This window comes from Labrus bergylta, chromosome 18, assembly GCF_963930695.1.
Source record: "Labrus bergylta chromosome 18, fLabBer1.1, whole genome shotgun sequence".
In the NCBI taxonomy this organism is placed as follows: Eukaryota; Metazoa; Chordata; class Actinopteri; order Labriformes; family Labridae; genus Labrus; species Labrus bergylta.
The window spans coordinates 13,327,429-13,348,276 of NC_089212.1; the positions used below are offsets into that span (position 1 = coordinate 13,327,429).

General features: G+C 41.5%; 2 protein-coding genes across 2 annotated transcripts; one reads left to right on the plus strand and one right to left on the minus strand.

The window, feature by feature from the left end:
- The first annotated feature begins 3,459 nt into the window (after positions 1-3,459).
- entpd5a (ectonucleoside triphosphate diphosphohydrolase 5a) lies at positions 3,460-10,725 on the plus strand. Its single transcript, XM_065966313.1, has 13 exons — positions 3,460-4,292; positions 4,612-4,691; positions 4,903-5,046; positions 5,463-5,538; positions 6,063-6,098; positions 6,491-6,579; positions 6,831-6,910; positions 7,032-7,093; positions 7,179-7,280; positions 8,005-8,148; positions 8,270-8,326; positions 9,015-9,130; positions 9,255-10,725. The coding sequence occupies exons 1-13, from the start codon at positions 3,848-3,850 to the stop codon at positions 9,336-9,338; spliced, it is 1,515 nt and encodes a 504-aa protein (XP_065822385.1). The 5' UTR covers positions 3,460-3,847; the 3' UTR covers positions 9,339-10,725.
- Positions 10,726-11,035: 310 nt separating this feature from the next.
- coq6 (coenzyme Q6 monooxygenase) lies at positions 11,036-20,836 on the minus strand. The gene is made up of 12 exons (XM_029276644.2): positions 20,489-20,836; positions 20,119-20,253; positions 17,821-17,879; positions 15,908-16,034; positions 14,536-14,666; positions 14,341-14,448; positions 13,981-14,043; positions 13,775-13,882; positions 12,949-13,151; positions 12,323-12,438; positions 11,693-11,859; positions 11,036-11,161 (listed from the first exon to the last, which is right to left on the minus strand). Exons 1-12 carry the CDS (start codon positions 20,688-20,690, stop codon positions 11,132-11,134), a joined length of 1,449 nt encoding a protein of 482 aa, XP_029132477.2. The 5' UTR covers positions 20,691-20,836; the 3' UTR covers positions 11,036-11,131.
- Between the last annotated feature and the right edge of the window lie 12 nt (positions 20,837-20,848).

The window sequence follows — 20,848 nt, forward strand, 5'->3', positions numbered from 1 at the left end:
GACTGCAGCTATGTCTCGTTATTTAAGTTATAACTAGGGCTTGTGTTTTCAGACTGTTAAATAGGCAAAATGGTGAAGAATGCACCTCCTAATTTATATGCTGCATAGTAATGTCAAAAAAATTGTCAAAAAAAAAACAAAGTGATGATTGTTTGTTCCCAAAATCCACAACCAACAGCTGTGCATTTCAGAAATAGAGCCGGCAAATCATGTAATAATCCAGTAACAATCAATCAATTATTAAAGGTTGTTGACGAAGTCTTTCAATTTTCTTTTATTGATAAGTCAATATAACCTCAGAAAACCAACAAATTACCTTCAGAATAACGCTGGCCTCGAAACACCAAGATGATCAAATTTGTTTCAATAATTAACTTGCTGATAAAAAGTATTGCTTTGAACTTTGTTTTGCATTTTAAGTTTTTATATAATTACATCTACACAGTAGCCTTTGTGTACCTCTTGTATAAACACAGGTTTAATCAATCATCAACCAATCATTGTTTAAGACAAATTGCTATACATGTGTGTTCTGTTCAACAGGCTCTGGACTGACACAGATTGGCTGTATTTGTCACTTGTCTTGTAATTATAGTCCTCTCATGCTGGGCTCTATCAAACAGGATCTGTTTGCACATGATCTCCTCCCACATGATGACATGAGAAACATTTGGCTCCTGTCAACAGTATTGTCCGTGTTGTCCTGAAAAGAACCATGTGTGACTGCTTGCCATCCCCACAGTCGTTGTTTGCTGGAGTTATGGGAAAACCACTAAGGTCAATGAAAATGCACTTTGGCTTACATCTTCGAAGGAGCTCATCAAAAAGAGACAATGTAGAGTTAGCATAGGTCATAATTCAGGCTCAAAACCACTGAATTCTCCTCCTTATCTTGTTTAGTTTTCTGCAGGAGCTGGAGTGTGTCCAGTGCAGATTATTCGTCAAACAAAAAAAAGGAGATATTGCAAAAGTGTTGGGTGTAGCTACTGTTAACTGAAACATATAGGGTCGCTCTCTGCTCTGCCATCATGAACAGAGTTTGAAGACTAAATTTAAAGGTAATTACTATGACAGTGAAAGGAGAAAACTGAAATAACCCTTAGCTTTTCAAAGCTGTCATTATCATTGGAATTGTAATGACAAGGTTTGGGTCTCTTCAATAGACTTTCTGGGGTAGGACACCCACAAACATGACATTCCTGAGGGCCACATTGCAGCATATTAATGATATATTGTGCAGTGTAGATTATAAAGCTGGGGTCTCTTCTCATGCTTTACGGTTTCAGTTAACTTGAAACAAAATACCAAAAGTACCTCTCTTTAAAACATTGTGTTGACAGTGCTGTGTCATGCTGTAGAGACGACCTTTAAATACAATGTTTCAGCCATGCATGTTTTACATGACATGATTTTGCAGCATGCAGACTTTCCAGAAGATTTATTTTGAATTCAATTCAAAAGTCAATATTCAAAACACCTGTTGAGTAATCTGACTTTTTACATTTAACTTTAACGGTTCCTTTGCATCAAACATAAGTAGACTGTGTGTCTTTAAAACTGAAACATGCATTACAGTTAGTTTAAAGGTGGATTATTGCTTCATTCATTCATCCATTACCTTCATGATTTTTTATTAACATTTCCAGTCAGAGGGCAAGGCAATTAAGTAATGATATGAAGCATCATTCATACATAGAGCAATTCAAAGTGCTTTAAATATTCAATATTCATATTCAAAACAGAACATTAGGAGCATTAAAAAGATCTGATTGTAAGTAAAATAAGACATACTTAAAGTGTATTAATATATATAAACAAATAAACAAACTGTGATTTAATTACGAGTTAGGTAAACGTCGATAAAAGTCATTGAACTTAGGGTAGTCAGAAAACAGACAAGAATGATTTATAAAGTAAAACCCCCTAGCAGACAAAACATGACTTCTCGTATACGATCTTGTATTTTAGGACATTTTTATTCAGGGCTTAGCACTCACCTTATCACACTGTTAACCAGTGACCAAGGCATCTATACAGGCACAAGTCAGTGAGAGGTCCTGCACATGTACGCTTTGATAGGGGCGAACGACCATTCTGGTTAACCACAGGATTTGAAAAAAGTAGCCACAGTATTTAGAAAAAAGGAAGGAGGAAAGAAAGTCCAATATTTTTAGTCTAAATTACAGTGTTGGAACAGTGCTTTGCACAGTTGAGTGTCCTGGGAGTGGAATGGCATGATGGGTGAACATTGGTGCCAAGCCCCACCCTCCCCACATTGTCCTCTCAGTGGACTTCCCGCACTCGCTCGTGCCCATCTGCAGGACCTCAGCCCCCCCCTCCTTACCCTTCTGACTGGGCTGGCTCGGTTTCTGCATCTCCTGCCTGCTGCATGAGGTGAGACAGGCTCACATTTAAGCACATGTTAAGTTGGGGTCTTTGCAGGGTCAGTCCTCCAGGGATGCCTCCATTGCTAGACTACCAGCGCCTGCTGTTTCAGAACTGTCCTTATTTTCTGTTGATACAAAGTGGGTGGAAAATATCACAGCAAAGTACAAATCTCAGTTCATGCAAGGTCTCTGAGTTGCTGTGCCTATGCCCCTCCACTGTGGGATACCCTGCATGTAGCTGCATCCTTCTCCAAATCCAGAAACATTACATGGTGAAGCATAGCTGATACAGTGAGCATGGCGTCTGTGCCAACCGCCCACCTAAAACTGAGAAAAAGCCACTCATGCTTTTCATGCATTCTCTGGTGAAACGTGCCATGCTGCCCAAATATTTTTCATTTGGAAAGGCTGCGGTTAACACAGGGATGAGTGGGAGTAAGATGATTGCAAACATTCTTTTAACTTTTATGCCAGCTGGATGCAGGTCACATTTGCAATTTAGAAGGTTGGTGAGATCTGCAGAGGATTTAATTTGGAGAATATTGTAGGAGCATTAGTATGAGATTACAATTATCTTTGTGTATGTATGATTAATTCCAGACACTGAACATGATTTTGTAGATGTAGAAATAAAACAACCACATACGGTACACAATGAGTCACATTTTCAGTCTGAACAAGGAGTTTGAGTCTTGTGTTAAATGAATGTCTCCCTCATAAACCTGAGGTATTTTAAATTAAGCAAGACACACAAGAAACCCACGTTGTTAAGGTTAATTCCAGCGCAAACATTGGAAAATCTTAACATTTAAGCTGATCTATATAACTCTGAAGGTACAGCAGCCGATTGAAACTTGCTCTTGATTTATGCTGTTGTGAAACGAGTTGCAGGATGAAGGATTTTGCACAAGTCTTAAATTCACCCATAAAAGTATTTTAAGACCTTTTCTTGAGTTTCATTTTAAGTGTGAACCATTCATTTGACTTCTTTAAAAACCCCTTTCTCCTTTCCTTTGGGGGATTTTTTTTTTTTTTTTTTTTTTTGGCTCCAGAATAACCAGTAAAGATGAGGAGGGGAAAAACATAACCCAAAATAGTCCTTTTCCCTGAAAAGGGAAGGGAAAAAAGAAAATGCAGTTGGTAGGCAGGTATTCAGCCTCTAGCCCAGCTCCCAGGAGGTGGGGGGAACTCCTGATGGAGCTGGGATGGACTGTCACAGGATTGGTGGATGTCTGCTCCCGATGTGGCCTCATGCCAAGCCCTTATGTCTTTATATACTGCAAACAGATGACCGGACAGTCCTGAGTGTGCATCGCATCCACTCTGCCTCTCTTCATCTCCCCTGCTCTCACCCTGTCAATCGTTTACTCCAGCATCCACCGAGGCTTCTTCTCCTTCTCAACTTTTTTTTTCTTTCCTTCTTTTTTTGACACTCCAGTTGTCTCTTCTTCTGGAGAACAATGGCCGCGCCGAGCCTGATCCTTACTTTCACCGTGTGGCTCCTTGCTGAGAGCCTCTTAACGGAGGCGACTTACTACCGGCACCACCGCTACGTCCCCCACTTCTATCGCTACAGGGAGCACTCGGCCAACACGGAAAACCTCCTCCCAGAGGTCTCCAACCCGGCGCCTGAAGTGACGCAACCACGCGTGCCGACTTACCCCGAGATCCCCGAGGTGTTCCACCCGGTACCCGAAGTCATCCACCCCATCCCGGAGGCTTTCAACCCGGTGCCTGAGGTGGTGCACCCTGCACCTGAGCCTTACCAAACGCCTGAGGTTCAAGAGCTGGTGGCAGAAGCCTCCTCCCCCGTCAACATGAGCCGCGTTTTCTACGGGATCATGTTCGACGCAGGGAGCACAGGCAGCAGGATCCACATATACAAGTTCATCCAGAAAGACCCGGGTAAGAACCACTTCCCCTCATTCACTAAACCAATAGTGTTTCATTGCACATGCTGCTGGCTCCCACTCTGTCTGCTTGCTGTTAGGTCATTCAGTGTGTGGTGTAAGGACAAACATGCTCAGGCAGAGTGCATGGGTAATACAGCTTCTAAAAGTAGCTGAGGTGGACTTTAATTTCCCTGTGTGACTCATCTGTGTAGGAAGCAGACCTCTTAAACTGTGTCAGGATGTAGGTGAAGAGCTGCAGTCTAAATATCACCAGTAGTAAAAGAAAAGCCATGCAATTACATTTGCTTTTGCCTTCCTTTTTTTTTTTTTAGTTGAACTGCCGGTTCTGGATAATGAAATGTACCACGCAGTGAAGCCTGGACTCTCTGCTTATAAGGACAATCCTGAGGAGGTATGTGTGTGTTTGCATCAGCACTTATTTATTGTCAGGTGTAGGAGTTTTTACCTTTTTGCAAAACACTAAGCCACTGGGATTTTCTTGGGATTGGGTTCAAGTGATGATAACTCTGGGAAATTACTAAAATGTCTCATGATGCTGCCCACTGTATTTGAAAGACTTTAATGACTGAAGAAACATGATGTTAATGCCTTCTTTCCTGCAGGCTGGCAACTCTATCCGCCAGCTGCTGAAGATCGCTAAGAAGACGGTGCCAGAAGATGACTGGAAGAGGACCCCCGTAGTCCTGAAGGCCACAGCAGGTCTGCGTCTGCTGCCCGAAGACAAGGCCAAGGCTATTCTGACGGAGGTAAGGCACGTTTTTTACTCTCTCTGCCCTCAGACAGTTTGGCACAAACACCGCCCGTCCCGCCACGGAACGGGATGAGAAACCACTAAGTGCTTACAAGTGTCACAGAAAAGAAGAAAAAGGCAGCAGCTCTGCCCATTTGGTGGCTATCATGTTGCAAAAAAACAGCTGTTGTGGGGTTGTGTGGAGTAACCATATTTGTCATTTAAAGTATTAAATCCAGGCTTCTGTTCCAGCCTTGCTTGTGGTTGAGTTATCTGTCAATCTAACCCTGAGGAGGCGCAGTTTGTCTTCAGGAGCCTGAACACACTATGTCCTAACTGTAGTAGAGTATTATTGTTGATATGTATCATTGTATAGCTTCAATTCATATCCAGAAGTTTATTTTAATGTAAGATTATGTATTTATTCCACAGGTGAAAGATGTTTTTGCGGAGTCCCCTTTCTTTGTGCCAAACAACAGTGTGTCCATCATGAACGGAGCAAGAGAAGGTAGGTCATCATCTTGTACCTTGCAGACAATTTACATTTTTTTTTTTAATCATTATTTTATGCAAAAAAGAGCAGGTGCCTCAATTACTGAGGATGTTTCAAACAAAACTGGTGTCAAAATTATTTTTTACAAGACGTCTGCTCCTCCCTCAATGAGACAAATAAATATTCCAGTGTGAGTCGCCATCCCACGCCCAATAATTTAGTGTGATCCTCCACACCACTCATTAAGACACCCTCGTACTGTGTTATGTTTCATCATACAGAATGTGCCAGTCATTATCCTCACTTTATGAGTGCCATAACTTGACATCTGAGACTACTGTAATTAGCTGGGTTTGTCTTAGACTACAACTTTGCTAATTTGATATTAGCTTAAAAAATCATCTTAATTAAAAAGTCATCTTCAGTTCTAAGTTTAGCCTTTGTGGTTTAAAAGATTCAAAGAACTTCATTTTCGCAATCACGCTAATGCAGACATTCTCCCCCCCCCCCCCCTTCCCCCTTCCCCTGTGCTGTTTTAGGAGTCCTAGCCTGGGTCACAGTGAACTTCCTAACAGGTAAGACATGACTTGTGTTTTGCTATGTTGGTGTTAGTGGTCAGGAGGCTCCATATCTGAGGCTCCAGTGTACACAAAAGTCCGGCAGTAAGAGACTCTTGTCTCCTGTCTGAGGTTAGGAGCTTGAATCACTGGCCCCAAACAGGTTACAAAAACAAGCAATATTTCCTCAAGTTTTTCACACAATTATGAAATCACATCTTTTTAAAACAACAGCCGTAAGCGTGAAACCTAAAGGGTATTTTCCCTGTTAGTGAGGAAAGACATGATTAGTATGAATGCACATTTCTGACATGTGTGGTTGAAAAGTTTTAAAGCAATCTCATCAATACACCTACAGAAGTGTCCTTCACGCTCATTCATTTATTAAACTTTGGGCTTATTTTCCACAGGTCACTTGTACTCCAACACAAGGAGGACGGTTGGCATCCTTGATCTGGGTGGAGGGTCTACACAGATCACATTCCTTCCAAAGTCAAAGGTGAATCAATATTTTATGGCTTAAATTTGTCTTATTTTGAAGGTCTAGCGGTGTCGGATAGCCTAGCTGTTATGTCATGCATCTCATGTACAGAGTCTATAGTCCTAAAAGCATGTGGGCATGCCACACGTCATTCTCCACTCTCTTATAGTTTCACATTCTATTCTTTGTCCTCTACATAAAAGGTATTAAAAGCAGAAAAAAGATTAAATCTTAAAAAAACAACCACTAAACGTGTTTTTATCCACTAGAAAACGATCCAGTCCGCTCCCCCCAGTTACATCGCCAACTTCAACCTCTTCCAGAATACGTATCAGCTCTACACACACAGGTGAATAACACACAAAGAAGATGCTCCACCCTCTTTAGAACTGATTGGGTCATTCAAATTCAAAAATACATATTCTTTTGAGTGAAACAAATTGTTTTATGATTGTGTCTCTACCCCATAGCTACCTTGGAAATGGGCTGTTTGCAGCTCGACTGGCGACTCTTGGAGCACTGGGAGCTGATGGTAAGTATCTACTTCTTTTAATCACCTTTCATTATGTTTTTTTTTTTTTCTTTGGGTGACAACAAACTGTTTCTGTTTTTCCCAGGACTAGATTGGAAAGTCTTTACAAGTTCCTGCCTCCCCAAAAAGTTCAGAGAAGAAGTAGCTTTTGGAGGAGACACCTACAAAGTTAGCGGGATTCCAGACGGTAAGATAAAAGCAGCCTGAGGTTTTGATTGCCTTCCCAGGGCATTGGATGCAGCGATCTGTGCATTCCATTCTCTGTGGAGAAAGGAATGCTCTGTGGAACACAATAGAGTACAGTACGAAACAGCCTGAGAACATTTATGCGCTGAAGTTTCTGTAACCTTGGCGCCAAACTCATGTTTTGTCATCCTCTCTCTCTCTGTCCTCCCTCTTGAACAATTATGCTGCAGTCAACCTTGTATTTAAATGAAAAGAAAACTGTCAGTTAACTTCACAAATAAGGCAGTCACTCCCATACCACGGTACAAGTAGCCAAGAGTGCTGGGCTTGTCCCTGAGTTGTTATTTTTTTTGTGTAACGAGTGGCTTGATCTTGACCGCTCACAATTATGTGGTAAAAATAGACAGCCCAACAGGGCTGCACTAACTGCCGCTCTTGTCAGCACATGGTTTTGCCGGCACAACTGAGCTGACCATACTCATGGGGCTGTGTGAAACTTGTCCTTCTGGGGCTTCCCTTGTATATTATATGGTGAGCCCCCTGCTTAAACTTATGGCTGACCTCAAAACTGATGAGTCTGGAGCAATGATGCTCCAGACTCGTCTCATTGCATTCCAACCATTGCTGGCTCCCAGCACCTTTAACTCATTGTATACTCCATCATTCAAATATGTGTTTGAGTAATTGACTAACCACAATTGCATTTGCTCCCTCTCTCTCCTCAGGATATGCAGGCTACAAGCTGTGCTACTATGAGGTTATGAAGGTAATCAAAGGAAAAGTGCACCAGCCGTATGAAGTCAAAGGCAGCAGCGTCTTCTATGCCTTCTCCCACTACTACGACCGAGCTGTGGAATCTGGCCTCATCGGTGAGTGGGCACAGACCAAACAGTCACCTTCCTTCCAGAGGCATTATCTTTCAGGCTAATTATCATCTTTTGTACAAAAAAAGCTATTCAAATTGCATGTTGCATGTTTTTCTCTACTCAGATGGCAGCCGAGGTGGTGCAGTGGAAGTCAGGGATTTTAAGAAGAGAGCCAAAGAAGGTAAGAGTTACATGTTACCCTCTCCAGAGTTGGAGAAGCTTGTATGTAAAAACCCTCAATCTTTCAAGATACATAGGTATAACTCTGCTAACCATTGAGATATGATCAAACAGATTCCACACTGTAAGAAAATACAGAATCACCTAACCATTTTGAGCCTAAAGACTATGATACAATATTTAAACTGCTACACCTTATCACTTGTCAAGTCCGTGTATAACCAGAGTAATAGCTAGCCGAGGTTGGTGTGTTATGTAAGGCTGTTTGTGTTGTGAGAACACTGTCACATGGTCTCGAGGAACAGTTCTGGCTCAGGTCAGGCTGGCAGCTGAGCTGAAGACGTCTGTCTGGCCCAGGCAGGAGGGCACCTGACAGCCACACACCACCCGGGGGTTAACACATACTGATACACACAAACTGTGAGCTCGGCCACCCACCCACACCCGCAGCCTTGAGCTGACCCTCAGCCGATCTCCTCACACCTCCCTGTTTACACAGCCAAACAAAACAGAAAGGTCATCTTTTAATCATGTAGCACAGGGGTTAGAAAATATGTTTTTTTTTTGTTGTAAAAACATGCAACTTGACTATTGTGATGCATTAAGAAGTCTCTGTTAAATAGTTATTGTCAGTGATGTGGAACCTGTGTTAATTCCTAAATCCTGTGGTTTTGTGTGTGTCTTTGCAGTGTGCAACAAAATGACAAAATACCGTGCAATCAGCCCCTTCCTCTGCATGGATTTGACATATATCACCTGTCTGCTAAAAGAGGGCTTTGGCTTTAAGGACAGCACTGTGCTGCAGGTGAGCGAATCATAGCCAAGATACCAAATTTGCAAAGCAACATTAATGTTCAGTCTGTATAACATTTCACCAGGCTGAAAAAGTATTTTTTTAATAGAGATCTTTTTTTTGCTCTGTTCAACAGCTGGCCAAAAAAGTAAACAATGTGGAGACGAGCTGGGCCCTGGGAGCAACCTTTGACTACTTCAGAAACCTCAACATCCACTAAGGCCAGCTCGCTGTCTCTGCAGCCGGCACTGAGAGGGACAGTCTGTCACTGTGGGGCTTCCCATCCTCTGTACACCATCGATTGGCCCGTCCCCTTCACAGACACACTTGCCCCCCCCCCTTGTCTTTCACTCGACCTCAGCACCTAAGAACTGATGAAAAATAAGAAATCACTATATTTTTATAAGGCCAGCTATTTCTACTGTATGTTGAGCTCATGACTGGTGGGCTGACTTTATTTTTTGTTCAAAGGTTTACATTTTTTTTTTATTTCTTATGGGTGTCCGATCAGGTGTGAGATCTTTCTCACTGTAAGTGTGAAGAGGATAGTTCAGAAACAATACGACCAGTCATGGTATTTTGGTGCTTACTGTGGTCCTGGTGTGCACAACAGTGCAGTTGTTTTATTTACAAACTGGTTGCTGGAAGTGCAACTGTAGTTTTGCCTGTAAATGCTTAAATATAAATCTCCTTTTATACTCAGTAAATTATTTTTAAAGACCCTTATGTAGTGGGAACTGTACTCCCCTCACCTGAGAATTTGTTTTGGAAATAGGGGCGTATGATAACCGTACTTCCTACCCTCAAACTTCACACATTACACTTTAACCGCAGGTATTGCAGCTAAGACGTGATCAGTTACTTTGATGTCGACTAAAGAGTTTTACATATTCATAATAAAGAAGCGTTGGAAAGTGAGAACTGTATAGAGAAGCCTCTCACAGTCTGAGCTGTACATGTATGAGGGTAATGCCTGTACTTTACAGTTCAGCACATGATTTCTTGTTGTGTCTACAGTGGAAAAGACCTTATCAAGCACAGCTTAATTGCAGGTGCCTCAGGTCTGAGCTGTATTTGAGACGAGCAATGGAAAACCTTTCATCAAGACTAGATAGTGCATCCAACAAGATAATTGACAGCCATTAAATGCAGCGAAAATGAAAACAAAAATTATACTCCTTTATTCTCTGCTGGTTGTTGCAAACATTAGCATGATTGAATTCTGTGTTATTTTTCTTGTGAAATGTACAAATATTTATATAACTGGATGTTTTTCTAATGTAGAATATTTGAATTATCCTCTTTATAATAACTCCTGAGCTTTCTCTTCTATAAGCCTTGCCTCTGCTGTTTTCCCCCCGTAACCAACATGTTCAATAACTACTGCTGTAAATACTTAATGTCAACTCCTACTCGACAAATATTTTGGACAAGAATTGCTTTTTACATTGCAAAAGAGCTTTATGCTGCACCACTGCTAAGAAATGCCTCTATGTATATCAAGATGATTCATCTGATTACTGACAATATGTAAATGGTTGTTTTTACTAAATCCAGTGAAATGTGTGTATACTATACAGGTATGTTTGAATAAAATATGAAAAATATGCTTTGTATCTATACTTTCTTAAATAAAAACAGACATGAGGAATTCAATGGAACGCAATAAGGTGCACTACTGTCTTATAACATACGTACAACCTTTTTGAATAGCTTAAAACGTTTTATAATACTATTTCATTTAGTTATGCATATTTTCTTTGTGCCACCAGCGGCCCTTAGTTCTGCATATTTTCATAAAAAAATAAACAGTTTATGATTTTAGAGTGCTGCTGTATGCTTCTTACAATGGCAAGGTGGTGCACTGTTTTTGTTTGAATGGCACCAAAGAACAAATGAGAAGAAAGAAAAGTCACATAAAAGTTAAAATATATCTTTAATATTTTATTTTTACATTCAACATTTTTACAGCCTTTAAAGGTAACAGCCTCTGGACATCTGCCAACAGCTGCATCACTTGCTTGCAAATGCCATGATCTGCTCCTGTGAAGGTAAAAAGAGACATCAACAACATCAGAAACCCGCTCACCTTTGACTCATGCTTACTAAAAGCCGCTTTAAAGAACCTGTAAACCAGCAAACTCAAAACATTTAATATGGAAAAAAGGCCACGTCTTACTCCGTGCCTCCATAGTGAAATGCCTTTTAAACCTGTTACAGTTGTGTTGGTCTGAATCACTTAGTAGGGTATAAAGCCATTTCACATGAGTGGTCATAATAAAAGGGGTGTGAAAACACGAGCCAACACCGCTGTCCGCTGCCCCAGGGCCAGCTCTGCACCCCACCCACACACTTTTGGTAACACTAAATTTGGGGCTAAACTTAGATGCCATAGTAGTAGGTTCAGAACCCTGGAAATTATAGAGATGGCTTAAGTAAAGCTCCGTGTAATCAGAAAAGAGGGTGAAGGGTGGGGTCGGCCTGGAGGCGGGACTTAGGTTTGACAGGTGGTTGATGTTATCTGAGTGATGGGCAGGTTCACTGAGATTCACAGAAGGATTTGTTCAGGCTTACCTTCATCGTTGGGAGCATGTTGGTGGCCTGCAGACCGAAGGTGCGTAGGAGGACGACAGGAGCAGCGTTGGTGGAGTAAAGTCGTTTCATGAGGTCGATGGCAGCCATCATGGGCAGATTGTGTCGCTGGCGTTCAGTTTCATATTCTAACAGGTGCTGCATTGCTCCTACACAGACAAAGGGTTGAAAAACACAGTTTAAGTTTGTCATATGTTTTCTAAATGAAGTCAACACACTGGTACTAAGATATTTTTTGGGCCCATTTTGCCTTTATTAGATATGACAGCTGAAGAGAGACAGGAGATGTTGGGAGTAGAGAGTAGGGGATGACATGCAGCAAAGGGCTGAGGCTGGATTTGAACCCACAGCGGCTGCGCATGGTGCACGCGTCATAACCACTAGGCTATCAGCGCCCCCAGGAATTCATTTTTTGAATGAAAAGCAGCTTCCATACAGTGCCTGGCATAACGAACAGCAAAAACAACATCAAATAGATGTTACCGGAAAAGCTGCAGCTTTTTATAATTCAGGTCAACAGCATGCGCTTGAGCTGGAGTTATGGAAAAGAGCTTAGAGTAAACCACTGCGCCTTGGTCGCAGTGTTTGTGTCTGTTGAGAGTTCTCACTGACCCAGGTCCTTCCCGTTGAAGGCCGCCTGGCTCAGGAGCTGCGTGAGACAAGCCACATCCCCGAAGCCCAGGTTGGCTCCCTGACCCGCAAGAGGATGGACACGATGGGCTGCATCCCTGCAAAGACAAACATTTCCCCTCTGTTGACTCACAGTGTGCTATTTTATGCTGAGTGCAGGATCACTGTGGGAAGTTCCCTTACATGTGAGGTAAAACAACAACAGCTCAAAGTAATGCTTCAAAAAGATGGTTTATTGAGAATTTATCGACAGGTATCTTGACTTTAAATCTTACTACAGAGTTCTTTGCTTTTGTCATGACATCATTAAGTGTCTGCAACCTGTCATGTGGACACATTTTGAACGTCATTCCTTGAATTCACTTACATTTTTTAGTGAAAGTATCTTTCATATTTTTTCTTTACAGGATACATTATTATAAAACCGTTGAATGCACATTAAATGCCCCTAAGTCATGGTTTGATGGCTGACTTTGTCTATTTTTGTTCTTTAATGTGAAGCTCTTTATGCTGCTGTCTTGGAGTTCATTCACAAAAGATTTTGTACCTCAGTGGGAAAATTCCTAAAAAAAATAAAGGTTAAATAAAGGTATAATTGACAGTTTTACCCGATGAGAGCGACCCTGTGCCTGATGTACTCTGATGCATGACCCATGCCCAGAGGAAACATGACCCGTGTCTTTGGGCCGATCCCCGCCACACTCGGGGGAAGCTGTCGGGGTGAACCTGCAGATGGCATAATGGCCGACAGGGCACTGCGGAACAGCGAGCCGGCTGTCTCGATCAGCTCTGACTGGTTCTCATTACTCCACTGTAGGTGAGAAGACACAGACACATCACAGCGAGGGAAAATGGTCAGACAAGAGAGAGAAAACAGACATTAGCCTTTCGAGTGGTCAAAGAAATTAGCTGACATAGGAGCTAAGCTGAACTCCATGCCAGAGAAAGTGCTTTTTTCCCCTCCCTAACCAACTGGTTTGGCAGACCTGTGTGAGCTGGGCTAATTAAAAGAAGATGCTGGCCAGGCTATGCTGTTGAATTAGCTCTGTTTGAAAAACATTCCATGCAGTAATGGTCCACACTGGGAGACCACAGGTTTAATTAGCAAACCAGGCCTGAAACCAAACGTGACTCAACCGTGGTGACCCTGTCCATCAACAGGCCCTTTAAAAATAGCCAGCTTGGGAAAAAGGAGTTTCTCCAAACACAAAGAAACGGACAGTGAAATATTAGAATTGTTTATAGTTTGGGCCCAACAATGACATTATTGTTTGTATGAGTCAGTGAAAACAGCTGAATTGGTCTATGGGGTCTATGGAGCACCCCTGCCACATACCTCACAGTGCCCAAAAAAGTTATGAACATCTCTCTGACTCATGGTCAATCAGAATTTAAACACAGCATCAGCATTTTGATGGATAGAGGGCGACTCACAAAGGCAGAGTTGATTGCGTCAACAAAGCTCTCCTCGTCCAGCTCCAGCAGCTCCTCCGCGAGCCGATGGCTAGTCGACCATACGAGAGAGCTCTCGGTGTCTGACAGCTGCAGGCACAGAACGAGGACACTAATACCAAATACTTAAGTGACAGACGGATATTTAGCAAGACAAGAATTACAGGAGAAAAATGAAGATATATTACCGGTAACATCGCAATAGGCCCAGTTGGGAGGAACCTCTGCCATGCGACATTGTTCTCCGTGGGCTGGCAACACATAAATCAAACACTGAAATATTGTGGTATTGTATTGTATTGCATAGGTGCTAATTATATATACTGCACACCAAAACATGATATAATAAAGTGTACTTCTTAGTGGGTGTATCGTTCTCTGCATGCTGACAGATGTGACAACAAAATGACTGTCATATTCCAAACACTGAGTACATTCACTCAGTACAATACAATGCTGTTTGCTGAAAGTATAAACACACATTACAGCAAAAAAAAAAAAAATCTGTTTTCTGTAATCTGTATGGATATGATGGAGGGGATACTCACCTCTGATAGGTGCAGCACAGCAACCACAGCGGACTGGTCATAATTCCACTTGACTGTTGGTATCCCCAACTCGCGCCTTACCATTGAGTTTGGACCGTCTGCACCAATCTGCAAACATATTCAGACATAAAAAATGAAACAAGAAAGCAAAGACACATGAAAGAACTACGAGTTGAAGGGTGAAATCAAACTGACCAGCAGTTTGGTTTGTATAGTCTCTCCGCTGGCCAGTGTGACCTGCACCCACGGGACAGACTCTGCTGCCTGGTGAGACATGGGCCATCTGTACTTCACCACCTTGGACCTGTACTTCACTTGCACGTCATCTGATGGGCAACAAAGACATAGAAAATGGTGACTTTGGAGTCTGCTAAACAAGAACAATAAGCAGTAGTCCTTAAAATAAAACTGGTGTGACTCTCTCACAACAAAGGGATCAGTCGTGGTCCTTTGTGTGTATCATCACACGAAATCAGTGCTTTGCAACTGTTTCAGTCCAAACGCGAGGATGGTTTGCCTTGCAGCCAAAGCAGTGGAAGATCTATAAACCACCTCATAAAACACCACTGGTTTTCCTCCCTGGCACATGCAACTGCTGAAGTTCACATTTGACAGTCTTCTAAATGGCCTTGGCCTGTCACATAGCACTGACTAATAGTGTTTATCTACAAGAACACCACGCCACGCTTTACACATGCTGCCAGCTGCCAGGAGTTTGCACTAAAACAGCCCCTCTGCCTAAAATATCAGCTGCTGGTCCTTCCCAAACATGAAAGGATCTTGAGCTACGCTGGCTCAGGCTGACTTGGAGCAGGACCCGTCCACAGAACTGCTACTGGTCCCTGAACACGACATAAAAATTTGGTTTTCAGTGATTGGAGAGCATGGTAACATTGAAAACAGCTGGCCTGGAGCACTTTTCTCGTACTGCGCTGAACACAACAGCACCATGGGTAAAGAGAGGAAATAGAGATAGAGAGAGAGAGAGAGAGAGAGAGAGAGAGAGAGAGAGTGGAGGACAAATGGCAGGCACATGAGGCAAAAACGTGCTGCAACCACACATCCGTTGTTTGGCGCAAAATGTTGAAAACTGTTTATAAATATGCCACTTTAACTGTCAAGCACATAGCTGAGCAAAGTTTTATTTGCGAACCTCACAAAAGTTGGTCTAATGTCAACAGCAGAGCGGCACTAGAGACCGTCAGCGCTTTCGTGTCTTTAGAGGTGGAGAAGCTCGGGAGCACATGACGGCTTTAAATAGGTCACTGGACCACTTCACGTGTCAACAGAGGGTGCCGGGCTTTTGCAAGCTCCCACAATGTGAGGTTTTGATTGAAATTACAGGAAAATAAACATAAACGCTTCAAGAGCTTTAGTTGTATTTTAAAAAGGCACCAGGAGGGGGAACAAACAAAACACAAATCTGGGGACAGGATGGAATAAATGTGGTGGCATTAAGTGCCAGACTCAGCATCTATTAGGAAGATGGAACAGGACTGAGAAGGTTCTTACAGAGTGCTGCTACTGTGTGAGGATTCATGTTTTAATCATAAGATGCTCTGCTTACCAGACAGGCTGTCCAGCTGCTTTGTGAGCGCAGCCACAACGACGTCGTTCTCCACGATGTACGCCATCTCCTCCTGCAGATTCTCCTTATCGAAAGTGATCAGGGCATCCGAGCAGGCATCCCAAACCTAAATGAGAGGCCAATTATGCATGTGGTCTACAAGTCTATCCTTAAATGCATCCCCTTTCCCTATATATAGCTGGGCAGAGAAGTGCTGCTTCGCTTAGCTGAACACATCAAAGTTTAGCTACTGTTGGAGGTTGGCACAGCATGCATACATACACCACCAGGGTCACCAGCACCCCTCTGGCTGGACGTTTGACTTTAACTTAATGGACATGACATGCTGTGATGTGGATTTTTTAAAAACATTTTCTCGGAAAGGCAAATAACAAATGACATGTTTGTGTACACACAGACTGAATCAATATCTACCCGCAACCAAAAGCAGCAGGTTGAGATTTAGTTGTAGGCTTCTTAATTTCAACCCTGGACGCCCATTTGAGTTCAACATGAGGGGGTAAAAAAAAAAAAAAAAAAAGTGTTTCTACAAGATTAATTCTCTCCTGACTTGTAACTATGGTGACACAACCCATCATTGTGCAGTAATATGCTGATGTACTACTTCTTTCCAACTTGCCATAAAGTAGGGGGATATACTCCACAGAAAACCACTAATGGCAGTGGGTTTGCAGCTTGTGATAAGTGGTTGGGAAGAAAGATTTACTGAGACCAGCCCAAAATTGTTTTGGGTTTGTTTAACGTGAGGTGAAATGATGCAGGCTTTTGGATACTTTCTGTGCAAGGTTTTAAACAATACACATCCTTGCAACGTGAAAGAGAAAAGGATTGTGGGTGAAAAATGATTTGTTGATAGAGAAAAACAGCGTTCAACTTTTATTTCAAATCTAAACCTCTCAATGCTAAATGCTCAATGTCTAAGGCGGAAGAGCATTTTAAAGCATGGAAAGAATGTTATTTCGAGTTGTCCTGCAGTACATACTTTCCAGTGCTTTGGCTGAGATGGATATGACTACAATTCAATGGACAAACAAGCCAAAACAGTGGTGGCAGAGAGAAGGTATAATGGGAGAGGTACACTACTATAATCACTGGAAGGCACTGCAAGATGACATCTTAGGCCCAGAGAGAAGCCCTGCGGTCAGGGTTTGGTACACGCCGACCACATCTTACGAGAGGGCCTGAGCCTGCGCCCACAGCCATAAAGCCAGTTCACTCTGCAGCAAACAACCATTCTCCTAATCTTTCATCTTTTTACCATTGTTCACATGAATCTTCTTAATTAGAAGATGAGAGGAAAGAGTAGCAATTTAAAAAACATCAAAATAATTGACTCTCTATTAAAAAACATGGCTTTAATAAATAGTGTTCATGTTTAGTGCTTTGAAAACGTCAGGAGATGGCCTTCTTTTAAATCTCCCTTTTTTTCCTTGGAAATCCTCGTGCGAAAGATCCGTCAAAGCTACTGAAAGCCCTTAAATTCCACAGAGGAATGAACAAAATGCATGCTACGTGAAACCACCCGTTTGCCATTTTAATGGGAACAATTACATACCATACACATGATTATATGATACCGTATTGTGTTGCTTGTTCATTAAGCTGAATGACTGAGTAGACGCTGAGAGTCACAGATTTTGCTCTCCGCAAATTGCATGGTGCCATGATTGATGGATGACAGAAATACATACAGTAAGGCTGTGAATTAGAATGTCTGGAGGACATATGACGGAAAGCTCAAGATGTATAAGTTAGAGCCATACTGTTGCAGTAAGGCTTTAGTGTATACTTTCATGGAACTTTCTTTGAACTTTGTAATTACTTAAAGCATGTGTTGCCCTACTTTCTAAAAAAAGAAACTTACTGTTGTAGTGAACAGGAAGTCAACATACCTGCATCTTTTTATACGGCTTGCACCTCATCTTTGTGATGTTGTCCCATACTCCTATACCTGAGCGTGCACAAACACATTTCCAAACAGTTAAGAAATGTAGAAAGGTAGAATTAGGCAAATAATGTATTCAAATTTTCAAAAAAGAAATCACATAGTGAAAGTCAAAACACGTCTTTATTGCGTACATGCTGGAAGGAAATCAATCTAATGAGTCAGTGTGATCAGGGTCATGTTTTAAAGGAACTGGGCAGATTGAAGCAGCACTGGGAAAGAATTAAAAAAAACAGAGAAACGTCAAGTAAAGTGGATGAGTTTCCCTCTGTTCACCTGAAGGTCCGAAGTAATACAAATGTTCGTCTTTAAAGGAGGAGACATATTTCTGCTGCTTAAAGATGTTCTGACACCATTTTTCCTTTTTGACAAATGGATTTGATTACTGATTGTCAGAACATGCTGATAACTAGAGCCCAGATGATATAGTGCAACGAAAATAAACATATAATTTTACTATCACAGACCGTAGTCTGTCCTTCTAACCCTGTTTGATAGTGATATGTTGCTACCACTGGTGTCTGGCCTGACACATATGACTGAAGAAATCCTAAACTAAAACCAAGCTGAGCCAACGTTAACTGCAGACTGGCTAACAGCTCCTCCTCACGTCATGTGTCAGCTGAAGAGGAGAGGAGACACTTAGATTTGACATAAAGTTGCTTTCATTTCTGGTTTTTACAAAATCAAATGATAATCATTTTAAATAAAACGTAAGATATAGCGTTAAAAAGTGTGATTTGAAAACATTCATAGCTAGCATTTTACTTGCCTTGACTGACTCACTTTTTTTATTTGCTTCTATGAATAAACGGTTTCTAGTTGCAGACAGAATGTTTATTATTCCTGTACATGTTTTAGTTTGGAGAAGGGGAAAAAAATTGATATTTGGGGATCTTAAAAGTTGTGTTTATAAGCCCCATTCAAATCATGCATTAAGTACTTGCTGATACTCTACAGAGCATTTAGGAAGCATCATTGACATTTCCTAATCTGATTTTTTCAAAACTGATTTACTGATCCTATCTGCTAAATCACAAGATAAATAGTGAAAAACACAAATACATCTGGATTCATCTTTATACATCTCTGACTCAGTGCTCGCTCTGGTGCTACATACCAGAATTCAGCATCCACTATATTAAGTGGTAGTGGGCGATATCCTATCCAACTATATTAAAAACCATAAAAACAAGAATTTAACATCTTGTGTAAAGTTGCTGTAAAAGATAGAGTAAACATTTTCCATTAGCATGAGGGATATATGTACCATTTTCTGTTTATCCACATAACAGTTTGAGGCAATTCAATGTCACAGCAAAGCACGATGTTTCCAATCAACTTCTTGCGCGGCACTACTGCTAATGCAGAAATTCTATGGAATACTCCAATGAAACTTCAGTGTCAAGATTAAATAAAGACTTTGATCAGATGAAGATAATAAACTGTACAAATATAATGCAAAAGACCAGCGTAAGGGTCTGAGCCTAATGTAAACTTGATGTAAATTCAGACCTGATTCAGGGGAAATGTGGATAAACTTCACTGTAATACGGACAAACTGTTTAACCCTACGATTGTTTTCTACACAACAACAACTACTGTGAGTCACTGTGTTTGCTGTGTTCATGTGTATTCTTGGGTCAGTAAGAAAATAACAATGTAAGCGTTCAACAATGAAAATGTATTTTTGATGAGAAATAACAGTGCAACAGTGGATCATAAGCCAGTACGACACAGTTTTGAATCCTGAAATAACAAAAACAAAGGACCAGACTGATAGTCACAACTATCTTTATGGTTTCGAGACCTCGCATGGTGGACTTAGAATATAGACCATGTCACACTTATTAGTCTATCAGGCCCAGATTAAGTTACGCAACTAAATGTCCAATATTTTCGCTTTCCTTAATCTCAAACATTTAGTTATACTTTTAACAAAAGTCTCATAACTACGAAAAAACGTAGTGTTAGGAAATGTCCAGGTTGACGTATCAGATGAGGACCAATCAAGGTCAGATATGATCCCTCCAAAGCCAAAGAGTCTGGACAGTGTCTGATCCCTGGCTTACTGTGTGGGCGTTTTTCTAAATAGTCTCACACCTCAAGCCTCTCCCAGGAAGGGAACTAATCACCACAGAAATAACTTTTGAAATCGTCCTCTAAGTTGCACAATGCATTTCATCCCCAGATATGGAAAACAAGTGTTTTTGTGTGTCATGTTGTAAAAGTAGATAAACTATACCACTGAGAAGGGTCGCAGAGCCTGGGCTGATGGAGCTGACTCTGGTGCTGTAGGTGTCAGGGACCTTGTCCATCACTTTCTTGTTACCTGCCTCAAGCAGGAGGATCTTCTTACCGTCCAAGTTAGGATCCATACCTAATATAAATCATGCAATTATTGTAAAAAAGAGAAAAAAGAAAAGCAAACACAGCACAGCACACTTTTGTAGACAGAGTCTTAATCTTGTGGTGGACAATCTGGTATGACATACATGAGGACAGATCCTTATTAAAGTGGTTTTGTTATTTTTATTTTAGATTTAGCTTTTAGCAAACACCCACAAGTCAAACACCCACATGTTGACAGTCAGTCTTAGGAAAGCCTCACTCACCTAGAGAACATGCCATTGCAGATCCAACCATTCCTCCTCCGGATATAATAACATCATAAACATCACTCTTGTCTGAGTCACCCCCATGATCAGCACTAACTAATCCTCGTCTGATGATTTTTATAGCAGATGTATGCTTTTCTGCAATATAAAACCGACCAAGACCGTTTAAGGCCAGCGTTGCCTTTGTTAACTTGTGCATGGTTTAATCTTTCTTCATTTAGGACAACTCTCCAATCAAACCAGTCCGAGTACGAAGTCTGGACACGTTCATATGGCAATCGAAAAGACGTTTCTCCTTGATTGTGTCCTTAAAAACAGCGGCCGTGTCTCTTCTGTAATCCTGCCATGTTGTGTTGA

What these genes read in the sequence shown, in the direction of transcription:
- entpd5a (XM_065966313.1), top strand. Translation starts at nt 3,848, where the DNA reads ATGGCCGCGCCGAGCCTGATCCTTACTTTCACCGTGTGGCTCCTTGCT. An exon ending in CCAAGGCTATTCTGACGGAG is followed by an intron (nt 5,047 to 5,462) that starts GTAAGGCACGTT and finishes TTTATTCCACAG; the next exon opens with GTGAAAGATGTTTTTGCGGA. An exon ending in TGGAGCACTGGGAGCTGATG is followed by an intron (nt 7,094 to 7,178) that starts GTAAGTATCTAC and finishes TGTTTTTCCCAG; the next exon opens with GACTAGATTGGAAAGTCTTT.
- coq6 (XM_029276644.2), bottom strand. Translation starts at nt 20,690, where the DNA reads ATGCACAAGTTAACAAAGGCAACGCTGGCCTTAAACGGTCTTGGTCGG. An exon ending in CTGTGCTGCACCTATCAGAG is followed by an intron (nt 14,044 to 14,340) that starts GTGAGTATCCCC and finishes ATGTGTTGCCAG; the next exon opens with CCCACGGAGAACAATGTCGC. An exon ending in CACAGGGTCGCTCTCATCGG is followed by an intron (nt 12,439 to 12,948) that starts GTAAAACTGTCA and finishes TTGTCTTTGCAG; the next exon opens with GGATGCAGCCCATCGTGTCC.